At 35.4% G+C, this 24,381-nt stretch overlaps 2 protein-coding genes across 6 annotated transcripts; one reads left to right on the top strand and one right to left on the bottom strand.

The window, feature by feature from the left end:
* The first annotated feature begins 5,151 nt into the window (after nucleotides 1-5,151).
* LOC140981638 (uncharacterized) lies at nucleotides 5,152-5,685 on the top strand. The gene has a single exon (XM_073448059.1). The coding sequence runs from the start codon at nucleotides 5,152-5,154 to the stop codon at nucleotides 5,683-5,685; it is 534 nt and encodes a 177-aa protein (XP_073304160.1).
* Nucleotides 5,686-18,266: 12,581 nt separating this feature from the next.
* Nucleotides 18,267-22,960, bottom strand: LOC140981335 (bidirectional sugar transporter SWEET4-like). Of its 5 annotated transcripts, none has more exons than XM_073447706.1 (9): nucleotides 22,903-22,960; nucleotides 22,650-22,723; nucleotides 22,465-22,543; nucleotides 20,908-20,959; nucleotides 19,829-19,865; nucleotides 19,135-19,351; nucleotides 18,874-19,035; nucleotides 18,652-18,774; nucleotides 18,267-18,561 (listed from the first exon to the last, which is right to left on the bottom strand). In XM_073447706.1, exons 4-9 carry the CDS (start codon nucleotides 20,954-20,956, stop codon nucleotides 18,397-18,399), a joined length of 753 nt encoding a protein of 250 aa, XP_073303807.1. In that variant the 5' UTR covers nucleotides 20,957-20,959; nucleotides 22,465-22,543; nucleotides 22,650-22,723; nucleotides 22,903-22,960; the 3' UTR covers nucleotides 18,267-18,396. The 5 variants fall into 5 exon arrangements, with proteins under 5 accessions (XP_073303807.1, XP_073303803.1, XP_073303806.1 ...); XM_073447702.1 differs by having other exon boundaries at nucleotides 20,908-21,014; nucleotides 22,903-22,949; XM_073447705.1 differs by lacking the exon at nucleotides 22,903-22,960 and having other exon boundaries at nucleotides 22,650-22,778.
* Between the last annotated feature and the right edge of the window lie 1,421 nt (nucleotides 22,961-24,381).

The raw sequence follows: 24,381 nt of genomic DNA, 5'->3' as shown, positions 1-24,381 counted from the left end.
TCTTGAAAATCCTTTCTTCAATCTCCGAATCAGGTCCACGACCGGATTACTTCTTCCTCTTCTAACTTGCACTAGAAAGTATAGAAGATATTTTGCGCAAAGATAGAACACGAAAAAAAATCGACTCATTACCTAATAATTAAGGTAGCCGAAGACTTGAAAAATTGAGAGCTAAATTTTTTTTTATCGTCAAAAATTTCTTTCGAATGCATCTTTTCAAATAAGAATAAAAATCCTTATTTTAATACTAATCATTCTTTTACTTATTAATTAGATTAATTAACTTAATTAAAGATTCTTAGTGCATGCCAGTCATAGCCAATCTGGAATTAATACATATATTTTTAAAATATCATGCATTAATATTATTTTGTTTTGTGTGCAAGTTTTTTAAAATTATAATATCATGAATATTTTCATATTTTATAAATCAATACAATATTTTAAAAAAATTTTATGGGCTATATTTTAATTCAATTAAAATAAAATTTAATTATTAAAGTCCATTTGAACTTTAAAAAATTAGCATGATAAGTTTATACTCTTACAAGCCCATGATCCATGCTCCCATTATATTAGTCTCATCATAATTCCAATCGACGATCCAATATTATCGATGTGACAATTTCAACTTGTTTGTTATTATGATACACACTTTAATTTTGAGATCACTAATGTCTAAAAAAGACAAGTGCTCTCCCTTTGACTATTTTAATAATCATGCTCTCAAAATTTCTATAAGCTTTTATAAAATTTATTTATAAGCTTATCAATTGATTCTATCAAACTTTTTTCTTATAAATTCAACTCATTGAATTTATTATCTCAACGATAACAAGTACACTGGTACTTGTGTGACCCTCAATGGTTCAGGGATATGACAAATTTCTTTATTCGGGCTTACTCTAATTTTTCCTATTCTATGTACCAACAATTGATCATGAGAATGCACAACTAGAGAACTCTTTCCCTAATATACATCTCACACTCTGGCCGGAGATTTCATGCACTATTATTTCGTTAGATTACATAGTATATTTACACCCCCGTAGGTGAGCGATGAATTCTCGACTACAGTGCACTGGCTCCTACACATTTCGCAATTGTACTCAACCTCGCCATCTTGTGACCCTTGTGGAGTCTGTAAATGTGTTAAAACACAATCTTAGTATGTAGAGCTTCAGTGTTGTCCCGGGTCGTAAATACTAATCATGTACAATTACAACCATGGACTTTTCCTCTCGATGAATGACAACCGTGCGCACGCCTGCGCACACAGCGTGCCGCCAGCACCCGATCTGATCGGGCAGCGGGCCGAGAATGTCTCGAGCACCGTGCTGGGTCGTGGGCTTGAATTGTTCGGGTCTAAGATGTGATTTTCTGATTTTACAAAATTTTGGACAAAATTGATATTTTTTGAAAATTGTTTATTTTTTCTTAAAATCAAATTTTGCTAAATTTATAATTTTCTTGCAAGGTAAATAATTAGAATATGATTTTAATTATTTATGGTAAAAATATGTTTTACAAGAAAACAATTATTATTGAATAAATTAGAAATTAAATAAAAGGCGATTATTTAATTTATTAATTATTTAATAATTGTGGTAATAAGTAATAAAATTATTAGATGCATGATTTAATCAATTAATTAAATTTGTTTAATTAATTGATGTTAATATGTTATATTAAATGCGTGAAGGATGATCGAGAACCTTGACCAATGTGATAGGTATATGTTAGGATATTTTGTTTTTTTAATTCATTTTGTTAATATTTGATATTATTAAAGTAGGCCTGGTTTATGGTTCATTCCCACTCCATGAGATGTATCCCTTATGTGACATGGCTATTTAAATGTAATTATTAGAAATAGTGGGAGATCAAGACTGGAACATGGTGGGCCCGATGCACAAAATGAAGACATATAAAATATTGGAAGCTCTTGTAATAAGTTACATTTGCATCTCTGCATTCACCTAGGTTATGGGCCTTGATCCATGTTTGGCTTGTATGCATCTAATAGTGTTGGTGATCGATCATCCTTATTTATTGTTGAATGTCATATTATGATATATATGTGATATATAGTAGTATACATGTATGTATATTATTAAATAATATAGTTGCATGAATCCGGCAAACATACAAACTCATGTCACACGTTTTTAAATTAAAATGATGAGACAATTTTAAAATTAAAATCTCTTGTTTTGAATAAGATTTAAAATTTAAATCAAATCGCAAAATTAAAAATCAAAGGAGTTTAATTTTTTTTCCTTCCATCAACCGTGGTTGCATGTTGAACGCTATCCGCAACCAGTGCCTGGTTCATATCATTGAGGAAGCCTGGACGCCAGAAAGCTATGACTTCCACCAGACATATGATTTGAATTGAGTGGAAATTCCATAATTTCGGCTTATATTATTGAGGAAACTCATGGCGACCAACCACTACAATTCAATATTGATGGGTCAGTTTGACACGTGAAAATAAATGACGTCATATTATTGGGTCCTTATTAAACGTGAGGCGAAACACAGATGTTAATGGAGGTCTTGATAGTTGATCTTGCTGGACTGAAGGTGCACACAACCCGAGGACCGTCGCTAGTTTTCCGCAAATAAAACTATGTTTATGATTTATGTTAATTAAAGATTTTTATGACTTATGATGCTTTTAAGAGGTTTTTGCGAGGATGTTAGAGTTAAGTTTATTTTTGAAATAATGTTTGTTTTAGGTTGGTTGACGTTTTACGATTTCATTCTTTGAATTACTTTCTTTTGGATTTTCAAATAATAGTTGGTTGGTTTATTTTCAAATGGTTTCAAAAATTATATATATCTAAACATGGGTAGATTCGGCCGAATGCATGATTAAAAAAAATTCTAGTACTTTTTAAGAAAAACGAGTAGTGGACGTTTCAGTTGGTATCGGAGCAATGTTCTTGCAAAGGGTTGTGCCACCGCCAGTTCCGGAAAGCTCAGTTGTCAAACCTCAAGTCTGTAAGTTTAGTTGCTTTACATGATTTTTATGATGATATCTGCATGTTTACATGATTTATGTTTACATGGTTTATACGTTTAGGTTACATGTTTAAAAGCTTTTTGAGGTTAAATGTTATATATGCTTGAAGTTGTTCAAAAAGGGATTAGTATATGTTGCATGATTAGAAACTTAGATTTAAATGCATGTTGGTTATGTTTAGAATTTGGAAAACGTTCAGATATGATACCATCAAGACGCGCACCTAGTACCGATAGACAAGTTGAGACCAATGGAGATCGTTAAGGGAATGCACCCCCACCTCCTAATAGGGATGCTGCTACACGTGCTCTAAAGGGAATGTCACATTTCTTTGAGCAGCAGTTTCAGCAGGCTCCGAGGCCACATCTCGACGTTTACGATCAGTTCCGAAGGCTAGGTCCGAAGGAATTTTCTGGCACCACCGACCCGTTTGTTGCTGAGGGTTGGATTCGATCACTTAAGGTGCACTTTTGTTATCTAAATATGGGAGACGCTGACCGAGTTAGGTATGCTACTTATATGCTTCAAGATGATGCTTCTCTTTGGTGGGAAGGAGCTGAACATGGTGTCAATCTTGCCACACTCACTTGAGAGCAATTCAAGAACATTTTTTATGAAAAGTATTTTACTGCCGACGTCCGAGGGCGCCTAAAGAGAGAAGTTATGACTCTCTTTCAGGGAGACACGACTGTGGTCGAGTTTGTTAGGAGATTTGACAGTGGCTGTCACTTTGTACCCCTTATTTCTATGGATGCTGCTGAAAAATTAAGGCACTTTATGGATGGCCTTCGACCTACCATACACCGTGATGTGATGATGATGTGATCAGCTGATTATGCAGCTGCCACTGCTTGTGCATTACAAGCTGAGCAAGCCTTGAAAGATATTGATTTTGAGATGCAGCGCAAGAGGTAGCAGCACCAGCAGAGCTCTCAGCCAGTTAAGAGGCAATTCACGAGACCTCCGAAAGCTCAAGGGAAACAAAAGCCCCAAGGACAATGGAAGAAGTCGGGATAGCAAAAGCTACCACCGCCTTGGGCACCAAACCCTGAAGATATGCCATTATGCAAAGAGTGCAATCGCTTACACTATGGCAAGTGCATGTAGGGATCATATAGATGCTTCATATGCAAGGAAGAGGGACATAAATCTGCTGATTGCTTGAAGAAGAGAGGACCAACTGTGGGCAGAGCTTATGTGATGCATGCTGAAGAAGCTGAGAAGAAGCCAGACACGACTCTAATCACTGGTAACCTAGTTATTTACGTTTTTGGTATTGCTCTTATTGCATTAAAAGTTAAATTGGTTATGAGAATTGATTGGGATAATGAAGAACCTAGAAGAAATTAGGTCGCATGCTCTACTATAATTAGATTTAAAGGATGACATTGAAATTTATGGAAACTGAGCATAAAATATAAGCCTTAATAATATAAAGGAATAAACTAAACCAAAACATAAAATTTAAGACTTAAAATTGGGGAGAAATCGAGATTGGGGTGTTCATGGAATAATTCGAAAGTTTGGGGACCACAGTGCAAAAATCGAAAAGTTTAAAGGTTAAATTGCATAGTACCAAAAGTTTAAGGGCTAAACCAAAATTTTCAAGAGTCCAAGGACTGAAATTGAGATATACCCAAAATTCTAGGGTAAAATCTGGTATCCTTGAAAATTCAGGGACTAAAATGTAAATCCATGGTAAATAGGGGCTGTTTTCGTAATTTCTGGATTCCTAAGGGTTAGAATCATGATTTTCTAAAGTCTAGTGCTCAAATTGATGAAATTCGATATTTATGGGGTAGGATACGAAGTTTCGAAAATTTTGGAGGCTAATTGGCAAAACTCGAAACTTTTAGGGATGAAAATTCTAATTTCGAAAATTTAAGGGGTTATAGTGCTATTTTTTGAGAAATACTAGGGTCTAAGCATTGAATTTTAAAAAATATTGGGAAAATAATGATAGAAATTCTTTAAACTTCAACACGAATAGATTTAACTGCGTATTCGTCACAGGAAAGATATTCATTCTAGGTGTAGCTACCTACGCATTGCTAGATTCGGGAGCTACACACTCATTCATATTCGAGACATTCGTCAAGAGACTAAATATTATACCCGAGGATATGAGATTGGGCTTCAAAGTTTCTTTTTTTTCTGGTGATCAAATGATCACTTCGAGCATTGTGAAGAATCTGGAGCTTCGTTTGCAAAAAGATGTGATTTGGGATGACCTTATCGTACTCCCAATGCCTGAATTTGACATCATACTTGACATGAATTGGCTATCTTTGAATGGAGTTTCGTTAGAATGTCGGCAGAGGTCAGTGACTATTCGACCACCCAGCGGCAAATATTTTATCTTTAAGACAGCGAGAGACAAGCAAATGCCGCACATCATCTCCGGCATCAGTGCGAGGAAACTTGTTAAGCGAGGCTGCCAAGCTTTTCTAACATGTGTTATGTCATCACCCATTCCTGACAGTCAGAAGCTACATGATGTTGAGGCCGTCAGGGACTTTCCTAGCGTCTTTCCTAAGGAAGTTTCTGGCATTCCACCGGAACTAGAAGTTGAATTTGCTATTGAGTTGACGTCGGGTACTGTGCAACCTAGATACCCTCCATGTCCAGCCCTTGTGCAACCTTTTCTAGGCCATTAAACCCTCTAAAATTCATCTTTTTTATTGCCCTAGCATGACAGCCCCTTTATGCACCATTAACAAGAGTTTTAGATCATTAAAACATGAGTTTTTGGCCATGGCATATAAAAAAACGAAAATAAAAGATGTGTATCATGCAAGGATAAATAAATAAACATAATATGATGTGAAAGATATTTGAAAGAAAGTTAAGGCGTGCCTTTGCGTATATTACGCAAGAAAAACGGCTAGCGATGCGAAGAACGTCGGCGGGGAGACGAGGGATGCAACCTTGCTAATTTTTTCTTCAAATTTCATGGCTTTCCTTCACAAAATGTGTGGTGTGTGGGATGGTTGATGGAGGAAGAGTCCTTGTAAAATTTAGGGGGATGGGGCGTGTGTTTTGTAGGATTGGAGAAGGGTTTTTGGCTTTTTATTTTGATTAAACTCATGGTGTAAGCCTAGGCCCATTAGTCTAGTAAATTAGGCCCATTAAGCCTATTAATTAATATTTAAAATATTTTATTTAGAAAAGTTTGTGAAAATAATAGCCGAGTTCTCAAAAAGTCCCTATTTTTCTTGAAAATCGAATACCGTTTAAAAATATGACTCAGCGTATAAAAATGTAATGCCCGAGAATTTTACGTTGATAATCTGGAAATAATGATTATGAATTGTTGCGATTATAGACGGACCACTCCGAGACCAGAATTGGAAATGCATGAGTATTGTATGTCTAGAATACAGCAGACGTCGCGCACATGCGCGGCAGAGAGGCGCACATATGCGCGAGTATCATGTGCCGAGGCAGAAGACCTCGCGCATATGCGCGAGCTAGTGAACTTGACAAGTGTCGAGACAGTAGGTCTCGCGCATATACGCGGGGTCGAGGTGCGCATATGCGCGAGCAGAAGAATTCTGATGCGACGAGACAGTAGGTCTCGCGCATATGTGCCGATGATGGTCGCGCATATGCGCGAGACGTGCTGAACTAAGAATGAACCACACGTCCTTGCCATGCAAATATAATATGTAAATCATTCCTTATTCATTCAAATTCCAAGGAAGAGAACCGAGAGAATTCCAGGAAAATTTCAAGCTTTTAATTTGATAAATTTGAACTTTGTCCAAGATCCGACCTTCTGATTGTCGATCCAAGTTAAGTACTGTGTTCCTCTCTTCAAGAGCTACGAAAGGATGTAAGTGTTATTAAATTCGTGCATGGTTTGAAATTCAGCTGTTGGAAAAATATCAGATATGATTGATATACGGTGTTCTTGAGATATGATACATCGTAGAATTGAAAACAGAACGAAGAACGGATACAGTATGAAATTATTATGATTTTGCAGATTATACTTGATTAAAAGTATACAGATTTAGTATTGGAATTGTGTTTGTTATTATTATGAAGTATGATTGGCATTTATTGATATTGAGTTGCTGGATATACCGAGATTGTGTTGTTATGCCGTCGAAATAGAATTAGATTGAGTTCTGATTATATCCCGTATTGCCTTGAGTTGTATTTTTATATAGTACTTCTCGAATAAGTTATTCCAGACTTGGGATTGAAAGTTTCGAAGACAGAACAAAGGCAGATTGATATTTGATTCAACCGAGAACTACGAAAAGAAAGGTATAACTCAATGTTAAACCGAGAAGATATGACTCGAGTTAGATTCGACTTGAGTTTTCCCAAAACCACATACTTTATTTTATTGCATTGATGGTTGCAATTCATGAGATTAATATGCTTAGTCTATTGATTTATAGCAGAGTATGTATTGAGTCATGGGCAGATGTGCCTAGTCTTTGGCATAGCCGCCATGACACTGGACATTTGGTGTATCGATGTGCTTAAGAGTAGATCGACTCTTATTGCAGAAATTCGATACAGAATGCCAAAGTCTGGGAATAAGAAAGTACCACCATCTAGCTGGGAGAGTAGGTGAGAGAAGGTTGCGTTCTTATTCGACCGGGATCCCTAGATTAGAGAAGAGTCGAGTTAGAGATTATGAGTCCAGAGTTTGATTTACAGTTTTCTAGCGATTCATGTCTTTCAGATTTTGATACATGTTATTGATAATTGTTATATGCTTTTATATCTGGTATATGATTGCATGTATACGTTGGTTATACTGAGAATATATTTCTCATTGGAGTTATCCGGCTGTTGTCGTGTTTGTATGTGTGCATGACAACAGATGGGACAAGATCATGGTCAAGACGAGGATGAGAGATTGAGATTAGCGTGGAGATTCGGACCCAGAAGTAGAGTTGTTTTCATTACCTGATATGTAGTGAATGACCAGTAGTTTGTTATGAATTACGTTTGTACAAGACTTGTACATTTGATCTAGACATTGATCTCGTAAATGAAATAAGATTTATTTCATATGTTGCGTACTCATGTATGTTAAAAAAAAAATGGTATGACCCAGTTTACTTAATTGTTACATTTGATCCTAATAATGATTAAGAAAATGAATTAGCGTAGTTACATTTGATCCTAATAATGATTAAGAAAATGAATTAGCGTTCGGGTCCCCACAAAAAACACCTCATTTTCGAAATTTTCATTTAAAATACACCACACCTTAACCAATTAAAAATAATTATTTAATAAAAATATTTTCCCATATGTGGTCCCCGGTCTCCGTTCCTCGATCGCGTCTTGAATAACTTTTAAAACACATTTTTATGCATTCTAGTAGAAAACCATCTTTTAAACATTTAAACATGCCTACCATATTTACGAAATGCAATTAAAATAAATTAATTAAAATACATAAGAAATTTGATAATTTGCATGCATGTGGTTCACGTAGACCTTCAAATTTTCGGGACGTTACTGTTTGACATGCCAGCAAGTTAAGGCTAAGCATCAGAGGTCAGCTGGGAAGCTCAAGCCACTTCCTATTCCCGAGTGGAAATGGGAAAATATTACCATGAACTTTGTTGTGGGACTGCCTAAGACTATCAAAGGATACAATGTCATATGGGTTATATTTGATCGTCTTATGAAATAGCGTATTTTCTACCTATCAAGACGACATTCACCATGACGCAGTATGTAGAGCTGTATATTCGAGAGATAGTCCGACTGCATGGGATTCAAGTGTCTATCGTTTCTGACCGAGATCCGAGGTTCACATCATCTTTCTGGAAGAGTCTACATGCAGCGATGAGGTCAAAGTTGTAATTCAGTACAGCATTCCATCCTCAAACCGATGGTCAGTCTGAAAAGGTGATTTAAATTTTGGAAGATATACTCCGAGCTTGTGTGATTTATTTCCAACAATAGTTACCAATCATCTATAGGAATGGTTCCTTACGAAGAAATTTATGGAAAGAAGTATAGATCACCTATACATTGGGATGAGGTTGGTAAAAGAGGGGAATTTGGTCTGGACTTGATCAAGCAAATAGCGGAGCTAGTAGTAAAAATTTGAGATAGGATGAAAACTGCACAAAGCCGACAAAAGAGCTACGCGGACAAGCGACGAAGAGAGCTAGAGTTTGCAGTATGCGACCACGTATTTGTAAAAATAACACCTATGAAGGATGTTATGAGATTTGGCAAGAAAGGCAAACTTAGTCCGAGGTTCATAGGACCATTTGAGATTTTGGAGAAAATTGGAACATTAGCCTATAGAGTGGCGTTGCCACCAATGCTAGCTGGAGTACACAATGTGTTTCATATCTCGATGCTGCGAAAGTACATGTCGAACTCTTCAAATGTACTAAATTACGAACCTCTACAGTTGACTCCGAATATGTCATACGAGGAAAGACATATACAAATTCTGGATAGGCAAGAAAGAAGACTCCAAAACAATGTTATTCAAATGGTCAAATTCAATTGGCTAAATCACTCGGAGGAAGAGGCTACTTGGGAAACTAAGAGGGACATGAGGAGTCGCTACCCGAAGTTATTCGGTAAGTTATAATTTCGAGGACGGAATTTCATTTAAGGGAGAGAGGAATTGTAAGGTCCAAAATACGATGACGTAATCCAACTGCATGCAAATCTAGGGAAAATGGAAAATGGCTAATTAAATGGTTTTAGTTGCCTGAATTAATTATGATATGCATGTTGGCATGTTTAAAATATACATTTCTACATTAATGCATAAAACTATGTTTTTAAAAGATATTCAAGATGCGATCGAGGAACGGAGACCGAGGTCCAAATAAGAGAAAATATTTTTATTAAATGATTATTTTTAATTATAATATATGGTATATGTTATATGGTATTTTTGAAAAGGAAGTGTTTTGAGGTGTTTTTATACGCTGAGTCGTATTTTTAAACTGTATTCGATTTTTGACGAAAATATGCACTTTTTGAGAACTCGACTATTATTTTCACAAACTTTCCTAAACAAAATATTTTAAATATTAACTATGGGGTTCAGGCCTATTATACTAGGTTAATGAGCCTAAACTTATACTATGAGTTTTAATTAATAAATAAAAGCCTAAAACCCTACCCCAAACCCCATAATCCACACGCCCCCTTCACCTAAAAAATTACTAGGACTCCTTCTTCAGCAAGTGCACACACCACACGACCACACACCACACGTGAATATTGAAGGGGAAAGTCACGTTTTTGAAGAAAAATCAGCATAGGGTCTTCTCTTCATCGACGTCCTCGCATCGCCAAGTTGTTTTTCGTGCGTAATAAACGCAAAGGCACGCCTTTGTCTCTTTTTCTCATCTATCACATCATATTATGTGCTTGGTGAATGTTTGCATGAAAAAATATGAACCCTTGCATTATTTTCGTTTTTATTGTTAGAGTAGGTGTCCGTCGAGCCAAGTGTTGGCCGAGGGTTTACAATGAAACTCTATGTATAAATGATCTTTATTTTAATAATATTTGAAATTATTGTTTTGGCACATATTTATCTGTATACTTATGCTAGTTGCATAGATAAAGTCCTTGAATATACAAATAGTAGAAAGAATATGAGATGCTCATATGATGAGTATCATGAAACTCATATGTGGAATACTGGATATTCTAAACAGTTCCTAGTCGATTCAGCCGCCGCTAAGAAGGATATAGGCCGCTCGAGTTTAAGACTAGTATCTGCGACGTGAGTATCATGCAGATAGGTGTTCCTGGTATAGTGCACTGAACAACCCTCCATAAAGGACTTTCCAAGTGGTTCTCACTTATCGAGTTGAAACGTCTTAGTTTATAGTTGTACACCATTAGTCCTTATGACCCAGGACAACATTGAGACTCTATATGTTAGCATTGCACTTTGAATTGTTTACCGACTTATATGGGGTCATCAGGTGGCAAGGTTGTGTGTTTTGTCGAAACATATAGGAGTCGATGCATTGTGTCAGGGATTCACCGCTTACCTTCGGGTATGGATATCCAATGTGTATGTAGTATGAAATCTCTGATCAGAGTGTTGGTGGTAATTATGAAAGGGGTTTCATAGATTACACCATCGATGCAATTACGACATGACACATAATGTCGATTGTTTGACAGCTCTCGATATACCAATATTTGTCTAATCAGTCGGGATATATGAGTTGAAGGGACCGTACTGTACGCTAACCATAATAGATTGGTTCTTGCAGGCACTATCATTTGAGACCTAGGGAATCATGTAAGCGGTGCTGCTAGGCGTTTAACATGATTGGTTGGGTACTATCAGACATGAGTTCTGACATTCTTATTATCAAGGAGTTGATAAGTAAGAATGAAGCAACTGTGGTATGCTCGTATAAGGACATGTTTAGTCCCGAATCGCATTGAGATGTGAACCCACGACTATTTGTATCATTGAACCATTGAGGGCCACACAAGTGCTAACTTTCTAGATCCCGTTGAGAAGGAAAATAGTTCAATGTGTTGAACGGCTTATAAAAGAGTTTATAAGCGTAAAGAAAAACAGAAGTACGACTTCTATGAGGTGAATGTAACATTTAATTTGTGGAAGTGTTCCTAAATTAAAAGTTGGTCAAACAAATAATGTATTTGAAAATTGTGATTTTCATAAACATGATTATGTACTAAATTAAATTAATTCAATTGTTGAATTAATTAAACCCTAGTGGGCCTAGTAGAGTCCAAATAATTAAATTAATTCAAGCGTCGAATTAATTAAATAATATTGAGTTTTGTAGAGCCCAATAGGAAATATTCAACTAGTGGGCTTGAATAAAATCAAGTAAAGTTTAAATGATCTTAAATTTTTTTATGATATTTAAATAAAAGTCCATGGACTTTGTAATTGTTACAAACCCAAATAGAAAAGCATGCAAGGGATGTGAAGGGTTGGAGACAACTTTTTCATAAAACAATGCATGGTATACTCATGCACTTTATCACTTTTTCATACACCAAGAAAATTTTCTCTCCCCTTCTATCATCTTGCAATGGCCGACACTTGAGCATATTCATTCTCCTTCATTTTGCTACTTCAATTGTTGAAGATTGCACTCTCTTCCAAAAAGAAAAATCATCTAATTTTTCTAGTGCAAAATTAGAGGGAATCTTCCTTGTTGGTGGTGGGCTTAATTTTTGAACATGGTGTGCTCTTGGAAGCTTGAAGATTTGTCTTGCCATTGAAGAGCTTAGTTGTTTGACAACTAAGTTGGAGCCATCATCAATCATTTAAGATTGATAGGTAATTATCTAAAACACTCTATGAATGTCATTTTGTGTTTATTGTATTTGCTACATACTATAGTTTAGGGTGCTCGGTTTTCTTGCTAGAAAAATAATTTTTGAAAATTCCGTTGCGCAAACGGGCACCTTAATCGATCACCTTTCATTTATGCCATGTTGTGCCAAAAAAACTCATGTTTTTATGATTCAAAACCCATGTTAATGGTGCATGAAGGGGCTACCATCATAGAGCTATGAAAAGGGATGAATTTCAGAGGGTTTAAGGGTCTAGACAAGCTTACACAAGGGCTGGACATGGAAAAGTTAAGGGTTGCACGAAAATAGAGTCCTTGTGAGAAAAGGATCTTCGGCTAGGAGTCTTTGATAGCCAAGGCTTCTAGCTGTCATTAGGGTGTGTCTAAGAGACCTAAAGGGGCTGGAGGATGGTCCTAGATGGGCTGTGAAAAGGCTGAACACAAGCTAGGAGAGGGATGAACGTTTTGAGGTTTGAGGGGAATTTAGGTTTTCGGTTTTTGGGTTCCTTGAAGGGTGGGGATGCTGGCTGTTGTTAGGGCATGTCTAGGGGTCCTAAGGGGGCTTAGTCGGGATCCTAGGCTGAGGGAGCAAAGGCTGGTTCGAAGGGGAATAGGCTGTAGCGAAAGGCTTGGGGGCGCAAGGAATGTAGGCTACGATTGAGGGGTTTGCAAGTGCATGGGCTGTATAAGCTGTTCCAGTAGCTTGTCTAGGGTTCGGTCATGGTCCTAGGAGGGTAAACTAAGGTCTGGTCATAGTGGTTAAGGGCTGGAGCCGAGGCAAGCTAGAGTTCGAACCAACTAGAGCTAGTGTTCTTTTGTGTAGAAAATTCAGCAGCTTCCTAGGCTTGTTTTTAGGCTTTAATGGGCTTGAATTGTGTTGTATATGGTTTAGTTAGGTGTTATTAAGCTTTGGTTCAAATTTAGTAAAGTTTGGTTAAGTTTCGAGTCCATACGAGTCAAAACTGGGATGTACGTCTAAGTTTAAAAAAACGAATTGAAATATTAGTCGAGAAATTTAATTTTACGTCTAAAAAAATATTTAAAGGCATATTTTAAGGTGTGATGTTAAAGTTGGAATGATTTGGATCGTCGTTTTAAGGTCTAAGGTATATATGGAAAGTTAGGGTTTCAGGAGCAAAACGGTCATTTTACAACCGAAAATGTTAGACATCCTGGCAGTGCCCTGAATGCTATTATAATTGTTAAAACATTTATTTTAAATGTTTATGAAATTTTACGATGAAACACTTATACTAAAAGACATGTTGCATGCTTGGTTTAAAAGAAAATGATTTAAATATATGCATGAATTTTTATAAAGTGATGGAAATATGAAAAGATGAAGGAGGTGAATTGATTGTGACTAATACGATGATACGATGATATGTAAGGCCAAAGCTCAGTTGACGGGTGAGAGTGTCGCTGATATCCCCGCCGTCCGGTATCGTGGTAATACGTAGATGGAACCATCGACCTATAGCTAATACAAAAGTCACAATTGAGGATCTGAATTCAATAAAAATGGAAACATATACGTATATGATGAAAGAAAATATGATATGATATGATGAAAAGAAATATGATATGATATGTTGAAAGGAAAATATTAAAGTTTATGTTCATGAAAAGCTATTTTAGTAAAAGTATTTTCACTGTTGCTTGTAAATGTTTATGTATTATTTGTTATCATGATTAAGGTTTGCTGAGTCAATAGACTCACTAGGTGTAATCGATGCAGGTGAGCACGAGATTGATGTTAATGGAGGCCTTATGGTTGATCTTGCTGGACTGAAGGTGCACACAACTCGAGGACCGTCGCTAGTTTTCCGCAAATAAAACTATGTTTATGATTTATAATTACTTAAATATTTTTATGACTTATGATGCTTTTGAGAGGTTTTTGAGAGGATGTTAGAGTTAAGTTTATTTTTGAAATAATGTTAATTTATGGTTGGTTGAAGCTTTACGATTTCATTCTTTGAATTACTTTCTTTTAGATTTTCAAATAATAATTAGTTAGTTTATTTTTAAATACTGTCAAAAATTATATATATATATATATCTAAAAATGGGTAGGTTCGGCCGAATGCATGATTGGAAAAAAAAAATTTCTAGTACTTTTTAAGAAAAACGAGTAGTGGACGTTTCATTCATACAACTCAGTGAGCGATCATCATATGCAATAACTTAAGATGAAATGAACAAAATGCAGACTTCATGTAACCAAAACGATGCACTAAAATACTTAAATATGACCTCTATCAACAAATGATTTGCTTTGAAACTTATAAAATTTGGAAAGTGTGAGAACAAATCTGAGAAAGGGCGGCTACTAAATATGTCTCGTGACTTTTCAAATTTCGGACACGTAGCAGTGCGTTAGAAGTTTGATCATAATAATAGGTCATTCAACCGTTTCCATTTATTTTTGAAGAAATTCATTGCTTTAGAGGCTGTAGTCCTGAAGGTGGTCAAAGCTTCCCTCGATTATTCAAGCACTGGAAAGGAGGGATTATTTCTTTGATCTAGTGTATGTCAAGAAATTGGCACAATTGCTTGCTGAGCTACGCAAAAATTATGATCCAACCAGTCCAACTGCTTTCAATAACACAGCAGTTCACAACCAGCTCGACACGGATCTCCGATCATTGCAGATGAATTTGTGCAGTTATACAAAAATGAAATTTTAACGTTTGAAATTTAAAAGTTTGGATAAATTTAAATTAACAGCCACATGTAGTCATGTTTTTTTATTATGTAACTTAACCAAATTAAAGTTAATCAACTTATGTGATAAAATCAGTTGATTTAATTGTTGACAGATCAGCTTGTGACTGACTCAGTTCAGTTTATAAACCATTGACATTTGTCTTATCAGTTCACTAACTAAAATTCTACGTTCTCCCTAAATTAATCGATAAGATAAATCAATAAGCCCTAAAATATTTCTAAAGTAAGAAAACATAGTCTCGGGTAGTGGCTTAGTGAATATATCCGTTGATTGTTGTTCAGTTGAGATGTATTTCAGCATGATGTCTTTCTTGAGAGCATGGTCTCTGAATGTAATGTCTAAAAATCAGCCAACGTAAACCGCATGCATGTAAATTATTTAAATTCCTTAAATGCTTTATTTAATTGATTTTAAATGCTTAAATGATACATAGTATATGATTGAAGGTTTAATTGCATGATTCCATGAAAACTGAAGATTTTATCCGGATATTCGATATAGGCTGGGGAAAGGAGACTGAGGACGACCAAGATAAAAATATTTTCAATAAATGTTTTTGAGGCTTGATAATATGATCAAATATGATTAAAATTTTCTAAAAATACTGGAGTCCAAATTATTTTACGAGACGAGCTCGATTTTATCCGAGAAGTCGGTTTTAGTCAAACGAAGGACTTTTAAAAGCCCAAAAATTATTATTTTTGAAAACAAATTTTTGTAAACTTTTATTTTTTAATTAAATAGGTCTTAATGAGCCTAATTTACCTAAGACTAGTGGGCCTAATTACTCCTAAACTAAAAAGCCCAAACCCTAACCCCTTAACACATGATTTTTGAAAAAATTAAATAAGGAACCTAGGGTCCTAGCAGCCACACAACTTCACACAACTCACACACAAAATTTTTGAGAATTTGGAGAGCAAAATTCATTGTCGTTCATCGCCCGTTCGTCTTCTTTCGCAACCCACACCAATGATCGAATATTCGAGCGTTTTTAACGCAAAGGCAATCTACTAATCTTTCTTTGGCACCATTCAATCCATAATATGCATGATTTATGTTTTTACGCATGAAAACTTATTTGAACCAAATTATTGAATGCTAGACGTATATTTTTCAGAGTTGCGATGTTTCTACACATACATGAATTGTCTTAGATGTTCTAAGGGACACGCTGCCAATAAGTAACGTTTAAGGGTCATAAAAAGAGTTTTTTAACAGAGGAACATAGGCTGGAAACGTGCACGGCTAATAAGGATTCGAACCTAGGGTTTTCTAAAGGTTACAATGGAGTTAAGGGTAAGGTAGGCTCGGCCATGAAGGAGGCTGCACCAAGGCTCAACCAGGCTTGGTCACAGTCCTGTGCAAGCTGCGTCCAGAGGCTAGAAGGAGTCCTAAGGTGGTTGGATGGTTAACACGAAGGTAGGGAAGCCGCGAGCCTAGGGTTTCTCGCGCATGGTGCGCACGGCTCGGATTTGGACGGCTAGGGCATGTGCGCTGGTTAGGGCTAGGCTAGGTAGGGTCCAGGAGGGTCCATGCATGGTCTGGTCCAGGGTGGTTCGGTAGTGGCTCAAGGTTTTGGGGAGGCATGTGGTTCTAAGGAAGTTAGGGCTTGGATTTTTATGATGGCTGGGCTAGTGGCGAGGCGTGCTGGTCCACGACAGTTCAGGGTGGTCTAGGAGGGTCTGGTCAAAGGTTGGTCCAAGAAGGCTCGAGGGTGGTTCGATGGAATAGGGCGCATGGCTTGAGTTTGGGTAAAAGGGTTCGAACATGGGCTAGGAAGAAAAGGAGCTCGAACCGTGGTTCACGAGGGCTGGTTCGTGGCTCACTGGGTAGTTTAGGCATGAAAAAATTAAGTTTAAAATATGAAGTTTGGAATTTATTCTCGATTAAAACGCTTCACGGTTTATTTAATTAGTCAATAAATCGAAAAAGCTCGAATTTACGTCTAAGAAAAATGTCAAATGTCAAATTTAAGCTTATATGATGAATTGGGATAGACTCGAGTCAATAAAAATAAGAAAAAATTCAAAATCGAGAAATTTTAGAGTCCAATAGTAAAATGGTCATTTTACGTCTCGAGTAGTACGAAAGGTTTGGCGGTGTCCCGAAGAATCATAACACATGCTAACTGATATTTTAAAACGCTTATGATGAAAGTATGTAATTTCATGATATATGCTAAAGTTGTACGCTTTTTCTTGTTAAATGCTATTTTTACGAATTTTGAAGGACACGATATTTTATGAATAAAAAAGAAAGAAAATATTTTGAAGGATGTAGATTGACTTTGACAAACATGGTATGATATGATATGACTGAGAATATCGTGAGCGAAAAGGCCCTAGAGGGAGCTCGTTTACGGGAGAAGGCTCCAGAGGGATCCCGACGATCATATTTCCACTTTTGACGAGGCCTAGCGCCCGTCTCCATGTACAATGGTGAACTAAGACTGATCAGTCGGCCACATGATGATACGATTACAGCTAGTCACTCTCAAGGATCAAATTTCACCCAAAAATGATATACGATGATGGAAAGCTACTTAATATTTTCATTATGAAATACTTGTAAGCTGACAGTTAGTTTACTGTTCAGTATTGTTTAACTAAGTGAGCTAAACTAAATGTTTCAGTTAGGCAGTGGTAGTCCTGCTGAATCGGATTATTATAAAAGTTTAATTTTCAAAGACTTTTAGTGAACATAACTCCCATAAGGAAAAAAAGGGTGACGTGAGTTATTCAAATATCGAAACATCGAGAAACATTTATTTGTTATTTTTGTTTCAGTCTGCTAACCTTTGGATACCCACCTGCTTTTCTTACTTAGTCATTTTTTTTGTGTTCAATATGTCATTTTAGCTTTCTGCCACACATAATTTTTCTGATTAGCTAACTGACATTGACTTAGCGAGAAAATTCAAATTGTTCATCAAATCGAATCATTTTTAATAAGCTAGTTTGATTGTTTATTCACTCATTTCTAAATCACCCGATCCTAACAGAACAAATGAATTAACAAGGAAATAATAATACTAATAATAACAACACCACCAGGAAGAAATAATGAAAAAATTATGAAGTCCCATCAAATCCAATAACGAAATCGAATGAAAGCCAAAATCCAAAATAAAAATTTATGAAGTCTCATCAAATCCGATAATAAAAACGAATAGCAAAATCCACCCAACCAATAATAGCAAAGTGCAATAGAATCTAATACTAATAATCAGAGTGCAATCGAAAATCCGCCTGATATGAGGATAAAAAAGAGTAAAAGTGCAATAGAAAATATACGCAGCAAAACCAAGAAAATTTCTTGTTTCAAACTGGCAGTGAGGCCACGCCCCGGTGTGCTGTGGAGGTCTGGAGCTGCACCTCTCCCGCTGGCTTAGCATCGTCGCGAACCTTCGGGTTGCCGTAAAGCTTGTAATAAGCGTACACAGAGAGTTGCACCAATCCCAGTACCGCTCCAATTCCGTTTCCAATCTGTATGTATAATTAGCATTAATTAGTTTTCCGTTGAATAAGAAATAATTTATACGAAATTCGTATCGCTAGAACATGGAACTAACTTACGGCAATATACAAATCGAAGGTCTTGAGGGTAGCGTAAGTAAACCACACGATCCCGTTTGCAAATCCAGCCAAACAAAGCCAGAATGGCAGGAATTCCACGCTCTTAGTTTGGACGACCTTTTTCTGTCGAGAGCCAAAAAGATGCAAGCAATCCATCAATCTAAACGAATGTGAAATTCGATGATCAAAGAACTGGAAGCAAGGAAGTGTGAAGAAACTTACAATGATGGAGAGAGGGGAGCCGTACATCATAATACCAGCAATCACACAAATGATCCCCACAACAGTTGATCTCTTGGTATGTGTGTGGAAGCAAAGAAGCGTGACTGCTGCTACGGTCCCAACCAAAGCTGCCTCTCCAAGTAGAAAAGCTCCTATGATTTTCTGAAAGAAATAAAGATCAGTAAATTCGCTTGACCCACAATTGTTTTTTTTTTTTTGGCAGAATGAATCAATTTAGTTCATGTATGTAAAATCACTCACCCTGTTCCTTTTGCCGGTGTAGGCGAAGAAAATGGTGAGGTAAATCAACTCCAAGGCCAGGCCGATGCCGTTGATAGTTATGACGAGCGTGCTATCGGGATGAACGACGGGTAACCCATAGAAGACCCAGAATAAACAGTTGAGCACACAGAGAAGATAGGGGTATGGATGAAATTCCTCCGTAGTCTTATTCTGCCATATCCTCTTGAAAGTTGGCCTATATTATAGAGTTTTGAATAAATTAATAGTTTATCACATCAAACTAATTAAAAAGATTGTTTTTTTTTTTAATCAGAATTTCGAGAATATTGTCATGTACATTCCAAAGTTTTTTCGAGGCAGTAAGTCAGATTAAAATAAAATAAATCAAGCAACTGACATTTGGGGAAACTTGTTTTTTTTTTTTTATAATATTATGGTGTTCATATGATCGTTGGTTTTATTACGAACTATTAAGGAAAATTGGTATCTCACACACATGTTAAATAAAGCATTAAGAAGAAAGACAAGTTCTATTTTATATTCTAATGTGTAAGAAAAAGAGAAGAAGTACCAATTATGAATTTTTATCATTATATATAATATGATTTCGATCATATTACTACACTTAAAACAATTCATGACTCTTTTGCGAGGGTAGAGCTTTTAATACATAAAATCAAAATTTGATTAACACGAGAGAGAGAGAGATTACGCTGGAGAGATGAAGAGACCAAAAGATATAACATTGCCTGCCAAAAAAAAAAATTATAAAAATTAGCCAAGATGGATTGGATAGTTAGGCAAAATCGAAAGTTTTTTTAAAAAAAATATTTAAAGAAAATATAAATGGATCAGGATAATATCGAAACCAAATCTACAAGATTTAATTCTTTTCATCCCAAGATAATTCTTGCAACTAATTTGATACTTTCAAAATTCAAATAATTTTTTTTATTGACATTAGGGTAATTTGACACCTTATTTTTCAAATTATATATAATTTGCCATAAAATTTCACCAAAAAATACATACATAAACATCATAAGTAACATCAACAATAATAAATAAAATGAACATCAATATTTATAGTGTTCACGTCTAATTTGCCATAGAATTCCACAAAAAACACATATATGATTTGTTGGATTGATTTGTTTAGCAATTCATGCCTTTTTTTCAAATTTTGTTTTCCCATTAAAGAGAAGTAGAATCCCACCAAAGAATACATGAATAATTTTTAATGCACTCTTTTGGAAAAATAAATCTCACAAATTCAAACAAATAGATACACATTAATTAAATTTTTTATTTGCCAGACGAAACTCAAATTAATTCAATCGAAGTTATCGGAAACACAAAATTCATCAAATCTATATTAACATGCACCATGAATGGCTTTCAAACTTCCGGAATACACACAGATTGTGCTTATGTGCGCGTAACAAATTGCAACAAATATTAGAGAGATGTACGTATATTACTACACAGGATACACGCAATACACGTATTAAACACACATGAACTACGTACACACAATACGCATACATTTAGCCTCGTGAAAATTGATGAACGAATCGGCTCTAGCATTACTTGAGTCGGATTGGAACAATTTGGAGGCGGATCGCTTCTAATCAACGTAAAAATCAATAGTTCTAACGATCAAGAAAATTAATAACACAACTCGAAAGATTACCAGACTATTAATCAAGTCTAGTACTCCTTAAATAATCAATAAGAGAACAAGATTGGCATATAATATACGATCGGATAAAGCATGAAAACGAGACGAACCGATGATGCCGATGATCGTGCGAGCAAGAGCTTGTCCGGCGTAAGTCATCTTCTGAAGAAAAATATTGATCAGACGTAAAATTTAATTAAACTCTAAACACCTGAAACTGATATACTGCAGAGAGAAAAGTTGAAAGCTGAAAGGGGAAAAGAAGAGTGAGGTACCCTAATATATAGGGAGGTTGCAGTTTGAGTCCAAGTGAAATTATAATTACAGATTCCTAAATAAACTTGATTTTCTTGGTTTTGTAATCAGAGTCGAGAATTCGAATGGAAGCAAATATCAATTTTCACCTTATTCTGTTAAAAGACTTTTAAAAAAGACAAAAACTTGTGTGAGACGGTCTCACGGGTCGTATTTGTGAGACGGATCTCTTATTTGGGTCATCCATTAAAAAATATTACTTTTTATACTAAGAGTATTACTTTTTACTGTGAATATCGGTAGGGTTGACCCGTCTTACAGATTAGGATACGTAAGACGGTCTCACACGAGACCCACTCATTAAAAATAATACTTTGGTGATTTAAACAATAAGTAAAAGAATGACACAATTTTATATAGTTCTTATTTTATAGTGAGGATTTTGATATTAATGCAACAAAATTGACGGCATAAAAGTTTATATTTCATGGGGGTCAAGGAACGTGACATAAATCACCTTAATTAAATTGCATGAATGACTAATGGCACGTTTGGCAAAAATCAGATATTGACCAAAATAAAGTTGATGCAAATATTGATTAAAAACTTTGTATGCACATGAAGTGCCCAAGTAAATCACGACCTCGTGTTTTTCGGGATATGCGTCATATACATAAAAAAATAGATAAAATTTGGTGTTCCATAGGCGAATATCGCTATCTTATCTATACTAGATTATTAAGTACTCTTTAAAATTATTTCTCCATTCATTGATAAAAATTACCATAGAAGTCTAGTAAATTTAGAGCTCACCCAATGGATGGAGGAAGATTTAGTAACATTTTACTCATATCCAACTCGAACGATGGTAATTGGATGAAACAAATAAAATAATTATTTATATAAAGCTGATGTCATTTTTGTGGGATAATAATGTTGGAATAAGCTATTTATAAAAAAATTTTATTTCTCATATGATGTTTAGTTTGATACTTTTTATCTTCAATTGTTTTCTTATTGTTTTATTAAAAATTTGGTAAATAAGCATTAAAAAATACAATTTCAGGTGTTAATATGATATTTGAATAGGGTATGGATACTCTGTCCTCGACGGATATGGAGATGTGGATTAAAGTTAAATATCCGACAAAGATGGGGATAGGGATGGAGGTTGATACAATAAATTGGAATTGAGACATAGGCATAAAATCATACTCAAATTCGACCCATTGTTATCCCTAGTTCAATCTCTCACCTTCCCACTTTTCCAAATTATTAATCTATATCTTCAAATTTTGAATAAATTCTATCACTTAATTAATCCTAAGCATGCTAGTAAAATACATCATCCATACTAAACAACCGAACACCAAAACATCCCAAAGCAGACTGAATTTTCAAGACATTCTCACCTTGCTGTCAAGAATTCAACGAAGCAGCAGTTCGCCTCCTATCGTTTGCACCGTCGGACCGATTTTTAGAGTCTTGGACCTGATATTTTCACGCTAAATCGAAGTTAACACATTATTACTGAATTCAGGATCGAACGAACTTGAAATCGGGTGGCAGAAACTATCCGAATCTACCCCGAACTTACCTGCAGCAAATCTCACAGCCCTGTGCAGTTCTGCTGCCGTTTGCGTTACTTCACCTCGTTCTTCGCTAATACTCCTGAACTTTCCCGCAGGACATACGTTTGGTATCACAAGGAAAACGACCATTAGACCCGCAGAATAAATTGCGACTCAAATCTCCATAAAAATGGATGATTGATCCTCAGACATTTCCCATTAAACAAATCGCGAACGAACTATAAAACAAAACATCGATAGATGGGGAAAAAAGCTTACCAATGAAGTACTCTGCATCGATTATTCGCTCGAGTTGTTGATCTTCGTGCGTACGTCGNTATATATAGGCAATACACGTACGTTTGGATATGGATAGTGTGTACAGAATTTAGTTATAACAGAATATCTCATGTGATTTTGCTGTTGCGATCTTCGGCCCTCTTCCACTAACAGGATTGTGTGTAAGTGCATAACAGAATTTTGTTATTTATCAACATTAATATCCTCTGGATAAGTAATTAATCATAGGCATCCCGGAGCCGGAGATGATTCCGGCAATTGGGTTTCAAATCAAGTACTGCTCGTTCTAATTGGTCTCCATGTCATAATCGTCGTGTTTGCATGCATGTTTAATTTTAAATGTAAGATTATAATTGCTTGTAGAATAAAGAAATATCTACTATAGTTTAAATTGTGGTTGATTTATAAATTACTCTTCATGATATTCCGCATCTTTTATGAACATAGTTTAGTTCACATATATATGTTTTTGCGCAATAAATTTGATATGATTGAGGGATTTGGGACACTGACCAAAAAGTAGGGGTGTTCAAACTTTGGATAAAACCGAAAAAATCGAAAATCTAAACCGAAAAAACAGAACATCGAACTGAACCGAAAACCGAATTTTGTAATTCAGATATAAATGTTAAAATCGAAGTTTATTTGATTCGGTTTCGGAATATATATGTCAAAACCGAAAAAACAGAAATTTCATTAAATTAATAATTTTATTTATATTTTTATTTATATTATATATTTTGATATGATATTTAGTGAATGAAAAATCATTTTGAATAATTTTTAGTTGATTGTTGTTTGTTTAATTAATTTAGACCTTATATTTAAATATTTTACAAAAAAAAACCATGTAAAAAGTTAACATATTATATTTTACAATACATTTACATTATTAATTTAAATAATTATATCAAAACCGAATTAACCGACCGAAATAACCGAACCGTTTTGGTAGAAAACCGAACCGAAAGAAAATAGTTCGGATATCGGATTATATATTTCTAAAACCGAAAATCGAAAAAACCGAATAAAAAACTCAAAACCGAATCGAACCGATCGATGAACACCCCTACCAAACATGCCTAAAAGTTAGATTTTTTTGGGGCATAGCATAGCAAGTGACATTAATCACCAGAAATTAAATAATGACCAATGTTGATGAAAATAATGGTTAAGAACTAATTTGTTTTTTTTTTTTTTAATTATTATAATTATCTTTTACTATCTTATCAAGTATATAAGTCTATTAGAGAATGTCTAATAGAGTAACAAAATTGATATGCTTGGTATGTCACCTAAAAGAATTACAATGATCGATGTCCTAGCCTATTATGAACGCTTTTTTACAACGATATTTCTACTTTTAATTTAGTTGAGGAGATCAACTCAAATCCCTGAATAAAAAGGAGGCATGGTCAACAACAAGCAGTGAGTACAAGGACGAGCAAGGAATGTTAA

This window comes from Primulina huaijiensis, chromosome 7 (genome assembly GCF_012295235.1).
Source record: "Primulina huaijiensis isolate GDHJ02 chromosome 7, ASM1229523v2, whole genome shotgun sequence".
Taxonomy (NCBI): Eukaryota; Viridiplantae; Streptophyta; class Magnoliopsida; order Lamiales; family Gesneriaceae; genus Primulina; species Primulina huaijiensis.
Note: the sequence above shows the minus strand (reverse complement) of the source record. Positions and strands in the feature narration are given on the sequence as shown.

Bases quoted from the DNA above. Each gene is read 5' to 3' on its own strand.
- LOC140981638 (XM_073448059.1), top strand. From the start codon at position 5,152: ATGAGATTGGGCTTCAAAGTTTCTTTTTTTTCTGGTGATCAAATGATC.
- LOC140981335 (XM_073447706.1), bottom strand. From the start codon at position 20,956: ATGACTTACGCCGGACAAGCTCTTGCTCGCACGATCATCGGCATCATC. The intron at 19,866-20,907 runs GTTCGTCTCGTT...TTTTTTTGGCAG, and splicing joins CACGATCATCGGCATCATCG to GCAATGTTATATCTTTTGGT. The intron at 19,352-19,828 runs GTAATCTCTCTC...TCTATAATATAG, and splicing joins GGTCTCTTCATCTCTCCAGC to GCCAACTTTCAAGAGGATAT.